Here is a 12,026-nt window from a genome sequence, read left to right as displayed (position 1 = left end):
CCGTGGAGAGGAGCCGATGCCCGGCACACTCACCTCGGGCTCGGTCAGCTTTCTGGGCTCCAGGGAGGCTGTGTGCTTCCTCTAATTCTTTCCCCTCTTCCAGATGACTAGGGCGTTGGCCTCTGTCATCGCACTGCTCCGGAAGGCAATTCTAATCCCATTTGCTCTGTTAGCTACCCTTGTGGGTTCTGGGCCACTCCCAGCTCTGCTAAGGGTCAGGGCGAATGTGGCCTGTCCACCCTTGCCCAGGGAGCTGTCCTCCTAATGTGAGATGTCCCTCAACTTTAGGAGGGTACATGTACTGCAGCAGCGGGAAGGAAGCACCCCTGACCCGCCCATGGAGATGGATGTATCATGACCGTCGGCGAGCAGTGGGGAGGTGCTGCGTGTGGAAGGGCTTTGGGAAGGCTGCACGGCTGGGAGGGATTATCTGTGTCTGAGTTCCCATGTTTGGGTGAGCTGACCCGGGATACCCCAGGTCAGGAGTGTCCCAGTGATTGTAGGTACCAAGGCATGTGTCCACAAGGGGTGGAGTCCCAGGCTAGAGCTGGTTCAGGCCTGACTGCAGGATCTGAGAGAGACTAGCCAAGCAAACCCCTGTCCTGAAGGCATGGAAATGGGAGATAAGCCAACACAACAGGGACCCAGTTACCAGATAGTGCAGACCAAGGCTTGGACAAGATAGAATTGGTACATGAGGTGAGAGCCAGACCAGCCACAAGCAGGACACTCCTAGTGCCAAAGGGCGGCGCTTGGTCTGTAGATTGTCCTCCAAGAGGAAGGGAGAGAGGCAGGGCCCAGCCACTTTAGCCCTGGCAAAGGATTGTGAGCCCCAAGAAGCTGAGAGATATTCTCCATCACTGCCCCCTATTATTCTGTGCCCTCAGCTCTGAGATAAATTGGGCAAACAGCCCTGAACTGACTTCCTGACACCTGGGGACCTACTGTCCATCCAGCTGCTTCTGCACAGGTAGGCTGGCTGGCCAGCTCACACACCCACTTCTGTGGGCAGCAGGCTCCATGCTGCATGATTCTCAGACGTACCAGGAAGTGATGATGGGGTGAGAGAGGAGCCTTGGTCATTTCATTTCATCATTGGGGACAGTGATCTAATCCTGCAGAGGCAGGAGCTCAGGAGTCAGACTCGAGCTCACATCCTGAGCATCTCAGGCTGCATGTTCTTGGGCAAGTCACGTACAACTCTGAGCCTCAATTTCTGTGACGTCGAAGGTTGGGTAATTGTAGAACCCACCTCACAGGGTGGTTGTGAGAGTTTAAAGAGACACATGGTGCCTGGCACATGGACAGCGCCTATAGATTGTGGGTGGTATGAGTGTTATCCAGAGCAAATACTGCCTGGAAGAGCCCAGCAGTGGGGAACTTGTTGCCTCCTATATCTACGAAAACTATTGAGAAACCCGGCGTATCCAGGAAGGGCAGTAAGAGCCCCTCTGGGCACAGCCGTGTGTCAGTCGTGTTTAGTGACACAGCTGAGCCTGGGAGGGCAGGAGTCAGCAGGGGAGGGGCTGGGGAATAGGACGTGATCTAACGAGTAATGGGACAGAATCCACCTAGTTGGCAAAATATGGTCTCCAGAGAGGATGGGGACCAACAACAGCTGGAGTATAGTCCGGACACCTTTCTGGATATAGAGCCAGCCTTGACCCCTGCTCAGCTGGGACCGTGGGAACTTCCCCCATGCCTTCCACAGCCTTGAGCTCCACCAGCCGCGTTCCTTCCACCAGCTCTGCTCGGAGCCCAGTCGATAAGAGTGAGGACACCCAACCCGAGCGGGCCAGTGGGTCCTCTGGCTGGGAGTTGGCTGCGAGGAGAGAGTCTTCAGGTCTTTGCTGGCACTCAGACCAGGAGGACATGTGAGCTTAGAAATTCCATGCTGGGAAAAGCGGATCCATGCACAAGAAACAGAGAGAGACCCTGCAGGCAGGGAAAGGGAAAGGACAGAGAGAGGCTGAGAGGGTGGATTCCTGGCCTCTTGAAGGCTTTCCAGGCAGTTTCTGGTTCCTGGTCCTTGTGAGGCCCAGCTGTGTCCCTGCTCATGGACTCTGGGAGATACCTCATGTCCTTATGTAACCAGCTTATTAAATGAGCTGGACCCAGTCAGGTGTGAGAAGAAACCAACTTTATTTTTCCGCAGTGTCCTTTCCAACCTACTCTGTGGCTTCGTTCTTTTCCCAGTCGATGCTGAGAACTTAGCGGCCCCGAAGTCTCTCTGCTGTTGATAGTCACGTCACTCCAGACCATCCAGTGTAGGAGTCCGAAGTCTGGACTCCTACAGCCGGTCCTGCTGGAGGCCTGGGGTGGGGGAGGGCACATGCTCGGGTGCCTCCACCAGACCCCGCGGTTCTATTGCCTCCCTCCTGGTCCACTGAGCTTTGTGGCCCTTGGAGTTGGAACAGACGAGACAGACAAGGGAGAGGCAAGGGCCCCTCTGATATGGCCTGTTCAGTCGGAACCCAGAGCTGGCACCCTTGTGTATGCCAGCTGCCCAGAGTACCCACGCTCTGTCTTTTCCCTCTTCCTGTCTTTTCTCCCTCTTTGTTGCTGCTTCTTCAGAATTTCCCTTCGGGGCACCTCTGACTCAGCTCCCTCCATGGGGCAGTGCTTCTCCTCTAGCCGACCACTTATGGCCCCTCCTTGGCTCCTGGGTCTCATGCACCACCCCTCCTCACCATCCAGGCTGCCCTCTGGTTCCTAGGAACTGTGTCCTTGCCTCCCCGCCCCCATCGGTGGGCTTGCCCTTTGCTCCCAGCGCAGTACCCGCTTCTTACTGCTCTCCACGTCTGGCCTGCAGACTTGAGGTGTGAGTCAGATGGTAGTGCTAGACTCTTGGAATGGTCCCTGGAAGCTCCTCTCACTGATTGAAGGAGGGGGAACACCTACCCTCCCTGTGGTAGCAGGGGGGAGCATATCATGGGGACGAGTCATCCCCCCACCCCGGGATACTTTTTCTGTGCCTCTTACACAGGCTGCAGGTGGGCAACCAGCTAATGCTGCAGAGCCAGTTTGGGGCCTCCCTCTTGCAAGGAGGGTCTTGTATCTTTTGGTCCATAACGTGGGAGCTCTTATCAGTTATGATTTTGTCCTTAGCCTTTCGAGACTCAGAAAAAACCGAGGCTGAAAGAGTGCCTGTTTAAGATTTTGTTACACTTAAAATGTTCCTTTTTTTGTTTAATCCAGTTCTCTAGCTTTCCTTTACTATAACTGAGAGTTTTTACCAGACTGTATAAAGCAGATGAGGTGCTCTTGGGAGATCGGGGGGACCCCTTGAGCTCCCAAAGAGCATCTGCGGAGTATGAACATCATGGATTCCCATCCCCAGTGTTTGCAGTAGTTCAAAGGTTTCTCTTTCAATCTGGATCAAATTGGCAAGATTCGGGGGGAGGGGGCCCTGTTCAGTGTCACTTGCTTGGGGAACATCTCTGTCTTCCTGCCGTGTTCTGCACACGAGCCCAGCAGGTGGGTGCCCTCCACTGATCAAGGTGTCACTGACTTCCTTCTGGGTCTGCAGAGGCACTCACCATGGAGACCTTAGTAACAGTAGGACCCCTATGACTGTAGGCCTTAGAAGTCCCCAGGCGGGATGGGCGAGGAGGACTGTTGATGTGTGTTGGTTGTGCCGAGTGCTGTTTGCCGGCAGGGGGGCGACTCCCTGGGCACCAGGCGTGGCGCCTGAGCACAGCCCTCTCGTCTCCCTGTTCTCTTCTTTGATGCTGTTGGTTTGGTAAACTTGCTCCCCTTCCTCCATTTTACTTCAGGGAGAGTGGGTTCCACATCTCTGATGGGCTTATGCCTCCCTCTCCTTCCATATAGCTGGGGTATGATTTGACCAAGACCCAGGTTTGGGTATCAGGGTGTGTGGCGTTGGAGAACCAGTGGCGTCAGGCCCTGCTTTTGTTTGGTTCCCAGCTAGTTTAGTAAAGGGTTGCTCCCCCTTGTCTAGTGTGGCTTTCCAGAGCTCTCTGCTTTGGGGTTTGGACATAAGACCAGTGACTGGTAAGGTTGGGCCCTATCTTCCTTTGCCGTCAATCCTTGCATCCCACACACCCGACTCCAGGTATGGGAGGGGGTAGGTGTGGTCTGGGCCGAGGTTGAGGACACCTAGTAGTGTCCAGATTCCACTGTGACCCCCAACACTGACTAGGCAGTTGGGAGAAGGGAGTTGAGAACTCTTAGTGCTTGACATCTAGAACCTTCTGGACTAACTCCTGCTGGGGCATTTTACCAGCAGTCTGGCTGTGAGCCTCACTTTCTCCCCTTCTGTGAAGTGAGGGGAACAGTCCCTCCTACACAGGCTGCCGTGAGGTCACGTAAGGAGACACAAGTCCAATTCCAAACACATAGTAGGCTTCAGTAGACATCAGTCTCTCCACAGTACAACTTTGCTAGAAAAGGCTCTCATAGGGCAGCATTACTTTGTCATTAAGAAGAGAGATTGGTGAGTCCAAAGGTTTAAGTACGTTTTAAATTTTGATATATACCAAACTGCTCTTGCCAGACTGCTCTTCAAAATGATTGAATCAGTGTTTACTTCCACCCAGAGTGCATAGAGTACATATTTCTCCATTCCCTTGTCAATGTGGAGATTGACATTTTTTCGTTTTTGCCAGTCTGCTAGGCACCATGTGATGGTTTATGCTTGATTTAATGTACAACTCTGCTGATTACTGAGGTTGGCCTCTTTTCTTGTTTACTGGCCGTTTGTGAGTCTTCTAATGTGTTTGTGCTCTTTACCAAGTTTTCTATCACAGTGTTTGTATCTTTCTTCTTAATTTGAAAGAGTTCTTGGTGTAGCATGAATATTAATCGTATACTTTTCTCTTGTTTAATATTCGCCTTTCAATCTCAGTCATGTTTTATTTTGTTTTGTTTTTCAGAGGGCAAAAAAGTCAGGACTTTCTTTAGTTCTATCCCTTCGTCTTTTCCTTTATGGTTTTGGGGCTTCTCATCAGGCCCAGAGGCACCTTCCCTACCGACAGATTTGTTTTATAGGAAGGTGGTTCTGGCAGCTAGTGTGGAAGTCGGATTGGGACGAGGGAGGTGGAGGCACAGGCCTCCTTGGTCTGGTGGGGAGCCTGTTGCTGTGGTCGAGGGGAGAGGGCAGGAGGGCCTACACCAAGGCAGAGAAGAGGCCTTGCACGGAGGGGTGGGTCGACCTTGGCCAGGGGGAGGGAGGAGTTCTGGCTTCTCACCCGAGCAATTGAGTAGATGGTGAAATGAGACCAGACCTGGGGAAAGGTGTTTCAGGTGTTGACTGCACTGCTTGTGTCTGGCAGAGACATCCAGGACGCAGCTAGATGTAAGGAGGTGGGGCTCCAGGAAGCCATCTTGGCCTGAGGTACTGTCGTGGGACTCCACAGGGCAGAGTTGGAAACCAGGGATAGGGAAAGTGTGATTTAATTGATTTCCATGGATGAATCTCTTCCTGGTTTTACTCAAAGAGGCTCTGGTATCGGAGGTCGCAGGAAGGCATTCTAAAACAATAACGCACAGTGTAGATACATCCAAATAGCACTGATGGCTTTTATTGCAGATGTGTCATTACAAGGATAATCTGAGAATATATTAAAAAAAAAAAATGTCCCTTTTATATACACAAAACATGCTACATGGAACACTTTGTGAGACTGCTGAGGTAATAGGCACACAGCCAGATGTGGACAGTACCGAACGTTCCAACATCTCTCCCACCCCGACCCACGTGCCCTCTAGGAGGGTCTCATCTTCTTGTTCATCCCTTGCTCCCTGCTTGGCAAGAGTCCTGGTAGTACCGAGCCTGATGCTCCGTGGCTAACAGGACTAAGAAAGCCGCCGCACTGTGATGCGCTGACCCAGGGCTCCGTGGCCCCTGGTTATTCAGTAACTCACGACGAGTGGCCAGTTCTCATTTTTGTGGTGCTTGATCTCCGGGGAAGTGTAGTTTGGAGACGAGATGTGGACACTAGTTGGCCTGAGAGCATGGGACCTTTGGTATGTAGCCATTTGGGGCCCCCAACGATTGGATGATGACTTCTCTTCAATCGAATATCTGCTGGCAAGGTAGGTTATTATTTCTGTGAAGGTTAAAATGACAGGGAGGCTAAACTGTGACTGGAAAATACGAGACTACAAATACCATTATCCTTGTGGCCAAGAGTTAGCTTTTGGGCCTGACTTTCCCTTTCCTGACCACGTGGAGTCCATGCTTTCCTACTCAGAGGCTAAGGAATGTAGCCTGGAAAGAAAGCACAGGGGTACAGAAAAGGTGAGGAGTAAGTAGGCAAGGAATAGAGAAGAGCAGAAAAGGTGCCTGGAACACAAGTGGCCGGGGACTGGAGCATGGAAGGCACTTAATTGAATGGCATTGAATACATGGATAGGTGGGTGGATGGGTGGGCGGTGAAAAGTCCTGAGAATGAGGAGAAGTACAGAAATAAAGAGGGATGGGGGTTTTGAAATTGGGTTAGGTGCCAAGGGGGATCTTAAGCAAGGAGGTTGAGAACCCCTATGTGAGAGAATAGTACTGTAGACAGTCCTGGAAGAATCCAGGCCTGTGGATGCCAAGGATTGTTCTTTGAATGAGAGCTACACAGTCTGTGATCTGCCCTTAGACTCAAGTAATACAACATGAATGAACTGCTCTTCTCCTAAGAGCAGAGCTGTTGTTAACAGCCTCAGCATCTGAGAATTGAATATACATGTATTTAGGTATATAAGGCAAACCTATATATGTATCTAGATATACGCCACGTGTATATATCTAAATGCATATATACATGGTATACACATAAGTGCACAAGGTCGGCTCACACACGTGTATATTATGAAGGTGTTTTGCAGTTGTGTTTTTATTGCTGGGGCTTAATTTATTTAAGGAAAGACTTGTCTGCCGTCCTGTCCTGTCTGGAAACACGAGGGGCTGTCCGATGTGGAGAAGAGTAGTAGCAACAGAGAATACCGCTTGGATTCAGTTGTATTATCTGCCGCAGTGACTTGGGAAATCATAGTCCAGCATCGCAGTCCTCCCAGTCCTGAGGTGAACTGGAAGGAGGCGCTCTCTGGGCTGGGCCAGCACAGCCGGGCAGGCTCCTGGCAGCCACGAGGGGTCAGGAGGGGGGCCAGCCTAGTGGAAGGTGTTGGGGTTCGGCCGGATCATCATCACCACCTTCTTGAGTGAGTAGGAGCCTCCTCGGAACTCAGCCCAGTAGACTCCATCCTGGTAGCGGCTCCGGTAGTGGCCCCCGCGGTACCAGACCCCGTTGAGGTTGGAGTGGGCACAGGCATTATACCACCAGCCGCCCTTCTGGTAGTGGGCACAGTTGCCTACAGGAGAGAAAGAGCGAGAAGGTCTCAGGGAGGAGGTTCTACCCGTGTCCACCGTCTGCTCGGCGGGCTTCTGAGGGACCCCCTGTGGAGGCATTTGGACCAAGGGTGCCTGGGAGGGGACGGGGCCTCAGACCTGCCTGCTGACTAACGAGCTCTGTGATCTTGGGCAGGCAACTTACCCTTGTTGAGCCACTGAATTCTCACGGTAAAATAAGGATGAACGTGCTGCCCCTGCACAGTACGGGACCCGTGTGGGAACCGAAGGAGGCCACGGATTAGCCCAGGGCTCGCTGCAGAGCAAGCACCAGGGAGGAAAACAGAAATGACCTGAGGTGGGCGGGTAGAGGGCCAGTTTTTCTTAGGAATGTTTTTTAAGAGCTGAAACTATTAGATCAAGAGTCTTTATAGAATGACAAAGGAAGTGTTTAAGATGAAATGTTCCTCTATTCCTCCCAAGTCTGTATTCCAGCCAAAAACAATTTTTTTTTCCACAAAAGCAAGATATTTTCATAAAGTTTCTGGCACTATCATATCATGCTGGATTTTGCTGCCAAGGACAAGCAGTTCGGAACAACAGTCGGAACAACAGTAAAAGTGTGGGCAAGGTACAAGCAGGCGTGCAGGGGCATCGCCCTTACCAGGAGGGAGGGGTAAGACATTGTCAGGCCCCAGGAGAGACCCCACTCAGGGGAAGGGCTGCCTGGTCAAGTTTGTGGGTTTGGGGGCCCGATGGGGCGGGCAGCTCTGCTCCGGGAGAGGCCTTGGGGCGAGGTGAGGAGGGAGCAGGCCGGCTAAGGCAGAAAGCCAAGAGGAGACTCAGCCCCAGGCACCCCCCAGAGCCCCAGCAGCCCACGTTTTCCCAAAGTTTTTTTCTGGCCCCTCTGGGCCATGACCCGAGGCCACGAGGTCCAAGTGGCAGCATCGGATTTGGAGGGCAGAACCCTCGGCGCGCCACAGCCAGCCACCCATCAGCCAGTGGACGCCCCTCCTGAGCTCGCCTCTCATGCCTCCAGGGACAGGGAGCTCACTGCCTCACGTCCACTGACCCTGCTGCTGGACAGGCCTGACAGTTGGGGTCGCAGAACAGTCTGCTCCCTGCTCCCCATAACGGCCCTCAAGAAATGCTGTAACCAGCCTCTCTGTCCCCAGAGTCTGACAGTTCTGATGAGGGTCCTCTTCCTGCCCTGCTCTTCTGGAAGCCTCAGCAGCCCCGGCCTCAGATGACACACTGCCTCCTCGGGGCCCTTGCAGCTGGGTCAGTTCTGCACTGCTGACCCTAGGTAGAGGTGTCGGTGACCTGGAGTGGGGATCCATTCTCAGGATGTAGGCAGCCGGGCTTGCCAAGGAAGTGCAGGTGGTTCCTGGGACAGTCCTCAAAGGGGAGGCTGTGGCCTTTAGAGTGGGACCTATCAGGGAGCTGGGGCAGGAGGGGGCTGGGTTTGCCCATGAGAACAGCCTTGGCCTGGAGGCGGGCTTGGCTCCCCAGGGACCAGCCAGCGAGGGCCCAGGGGCCCTCATCTCAAGGAACTGAGGTGTGGAGCCTTGAGATGAATGTGGGGGGTTGATGTCTGGACTCAGGGTTGGACTGTGTGTGTTTCTTACAGTTTTTTGTTTTTTCCCTTGTTTTTTTGTTTAATAAAGACCTGGACTTGAGGCATGTAATCTTGGACAGGTCGTTTCATCTCTCCTACCTGGTTTCCTCTCATAGCTTCCCATAGCACTGCATTGTCAGTACACAGTAGAGACTGCACCCACTCAGAGCCTGACTCCGCCAAGTCCCAGACAAAGCACTTCAGGCACATTCTCACCTTCTCACCACCCCACTACGTAGGTATGTCCTTATTTCCAGATGTGGAGACGGGCCCAGAGAGGGCACAGGCATGTAGGAGGTGGGGCAGCATTGTTAGCCAGGGTGTAACATGGGGACATGTCGCCGTGACACCCAGTGCCTCAGGCAGGGAGTGATGCAGTGCACAGCCCAGTACAATGTCCAGCTTGGCCCAGAGTGGCCCTCAGATATGTAATTTGTGCACCTCTTTACCTTCCCCTTTTTGTAAATGCCATGCTGACCCAGCCTAGCGAAGGGGATCTGTGGGCAGAGGGCAAAGGAGCGGGCCTTCAGGGGATGGGAGCAGGGTTGGGCAGCTGGGCCCTGGGATCTTCCTGTTCTTAGGCCTGGGAGTCAGAGTCTCGGCTTTGACTGACCTCTTTCCCCTGCCCTGCACCTGGGTGTGACTCCCCCGGTCCTACCTGTGTAGACATCATGGTCTCTGTCCAGGGTGGTGAACTGCTTGCCATTGTGCCAGGTAAAGGAGTCACCGGCGTTGCCATGGTAGCGCCCCAACCGCAGCTTATAATACTCGCTCTCAGGCTCCAGGCGGAAGCTGGCATATTCTGCAAAGACCTTGCGGCCAGACCAGTCTTCCATGGTCACCAGCAATTTATAGTTGCCTTGGTTCGTCAGCCAGTAAATGTTCTCCAGGCCCAGCCAGTACTCGCCGTCGATGTTCCCAAACCCTTGCTGGGGAAAACGTGGGCAAGCATTACTGAGGAATATGTAGTGCGCTCAGCCAGCAGGGCCCGGCTGTCAGCTGCTCAGCGCCAGACAGAGAGGCCTGGAAACAGGCAGAGCAGAAGGCAGGCCTGCATTTAATCCCCCACTCCCCCAACCTGGCTGTCACTTGATGAGTCACTTTGCCTGTCTGAGCCTCAGTCATGCAACACTCAAGACTATTTAGAGAGTGCCTGTTTCATGCTAGTCATCGTGTGAACGTGGGAGACGCTATGTTACCTTCCCTGCAGGGTTGCTATAAGGACACACGTAATATGGTAAATTAAGAGCCTAGCACACAGTAGGCATGCAACATGAGTTCCTTGGACAATTCCCTTACCTTCTCTGAGCTTCTGTTCCCTTCTCTGGGAAGGGGCTGTGTGTGAGGGTCCCATGTAAACTAATGCACAGGTGTGAGCTGTGACAAAGGCATGCCACATCCACCTGAGCACCCTCCGAGGTCTAGAATCCAGGGGATTTGTTATAGTTTTTCCAAGTATTTTTGGGTGTCATCAGCCGAGTGGTGGCCACTTGAAGTCTTGAAAAATAGGTGGATTCATTAATGATAATAATAGCTAGTATTTAGTTAGTACTTACGGTATATTGGCACTGTCGGCAGAACTTTCCGTAGGTCATTTTATTAACCCTCATGCCAACTCTGTGAACTAGGTACTATCAGTATCCTCCCTAGAGTGGGTGGACTGAGGCCTGGGGAGGCCCAGGGTCCCAGAGTGCGTGAGGGTGAGGTGGGTTGGAGGGCAAGCAGGACAGGACCGGGGCATGGCAAAGCCACGTGTGGGTGTCGTGGTCCAGGGAGTTTGTCGGCTCTGCAGGTGTCAGAGGCCTAGGCTGTATTCACTGCTCTCCCCCTTCCTGACTGTGCCACCTTTTCATCTGCAAACTGGGTCCAGACCATTGTCTTCCTCCTGGGGTCGATGTGAGAGCAAAGGAGGTAATGAACGGAAGCACCCAGCGCTGCGCCTGGCGTGTGGCAGGTGTCAGTGAACTCAGCTGCCCTCGCGTCCTCGGTACCACTTCTTTGTTCAGAAGAGCGAGATGGGTGTTGGGTGGAGCCCTTGCAGCCTTTCCTTCTACAAGGAAGAGCATTCAACTTCCCAGGAATTGGGAGCCCAGAGGATGAGCCCTGGAATTAGGACCCAAGTATTCCCACAGTTCCCCAAAACGGGCTATGTGGGAGATTTTCCCGGGGCTTGGGAGCCTTAGGACTTGCCCCTTCTGGGCTTTGAGGACAGGTCTTCCCCTTGAGAGCCCCAGCTGGGACCAAGGTGCTCCCCACACCTGGCTGGGGTGAGGGGCTACTGCACCCCAGCATTTCGAAAGTCCCACCCCATTCGTGGGGCTTTTGTGGTCTGAACCCCTGTCTCTGTCTTGCCACAGTTGCTAGTGGGGCAGCGAAGGAGCGGCTGGTCCCCCCCACCCTGGGGTTTGCAGAAATGGCCCTGTCAGTGTCCTCCTCCCTTGGGCCACACAGGCCCTGACAGGCAGCAGGCACCTCCTTCCGAGGGCCCTGGCCCTCAGGTGGGCAGTCCTCACCTTGTACGTCTCCCAGTTTCGGAAGAAGTTGACCGAGCCGTCCAGGCGCCTCTGGATGACGGTCCAGCCCCCGGGGTCATGCCTCTGGTCGCACCACACCTGCATGAGGCGGTTGGTGTTTTCTGGCTTCACCAGGTAGATGGAGCTGGTGTCATGACCATCCTCCAGGGCCTGCAGGCAGTCTCTCCACGGGCCTGGGGACACAAGTGTGCGGCCGTCACAGACCTCCCTGCTGCCTGGCCGCCGAGCCACGTCCTCCCCTCCCCTCACCCCTGGCTGCGACCCGCGCGGCACGGCCTCGGGCAGGACTCCAGCTGGAAGCCACAGACCTGCAGGGTGAGGGGCCTGATTTGGGTAGCCCAGGGCTAGGGGCCTGGGCGCACTTTCACCCCTGACTCCCCTGTGGTGTGATTTGGCCGAGCTTCCTTACCTCTCCAAGCCCTCGGTTTCCCCGGTTTGTAGAAGGGAGATCATGTTTACCTCGTTGAGGCTGTAAGGATTGCTTGGATCATTTGTGTGCAGTTCCTGGAGTGATTTTTTCTTTTAGGTTGGTTATACTGGCAAAAAGAGATGTGAGCCTGCTGAGAGACAGCAGCGT

The 12,026-nt window shown here is 53.7% G+C and overlaps 2 protein-coding genes across 4 annotated transcripts in view; one reads left to right on the top strand and one right to left on the bottom strand.

Moving 5' to 3' along the window:
- The window catches only part of RALGPS1 (Ral GEF with PH domain and SH3 binding motif 1), a 329,731-nt gene that overhangs the window by 193,305 nt on the left and 124,400 nt on the right, over positions 1–12,026 (top strand). The window lies entirely within an intron of this gene.
- The window catches only part of ANGPTL2 (angiopoietin like 2), a 33,847-nt gene continuing 27,344 nt past the window's right edge, over positions 5,524–12,026 (bottom strand). Inside the window, exons 3-6 of one of the 2 annotated variants that reach the window (XM_060014135.1) lie at positions 11,429–11,622; positions 9,574–9,844; positions 7,163–7,320; positions 5,524–6,046 (exon numbers count right to left, since the gene is read on the bottom strand). In XM_060014135.1, coding sequence (XP_059870118.1) covers positions 6,035–6,046; positions 7,163–7,320; positions 9,574–9,844; positions 11,429–11,622 — 635 coding nt within the window. In that variant the 3' untranslated portion in view covers positions 5,524–6,034. Of the gene's footprint in view, positions 7,321–9,573; positions 9,845–11,428; positions 11,623–12,026 lie in introns of both variants that reach the window. The other variant, XM_060014134.1, reaches the window with a different exon arrangement.

Source organism: Delphinus delphis, chromosome 6 (assembly GCF_949987515.2).
Source record: "Delphinus delphis chromosome 6, mDelDel1.2, whole genome shotgun sequence".
In the NCBI taxonomy this organism is placed as follows: domain Eukaryota; kingdom Metazoa; phylum Chordata; class Mammalia; order Artiodactyla; family Delphinidae; genus Delphinus; species Delphinus delphis.
Note: the sequence above shows the minus strand (reverse complement) of the source record. Positions and strands in the feature narration are given on the sequence as shown.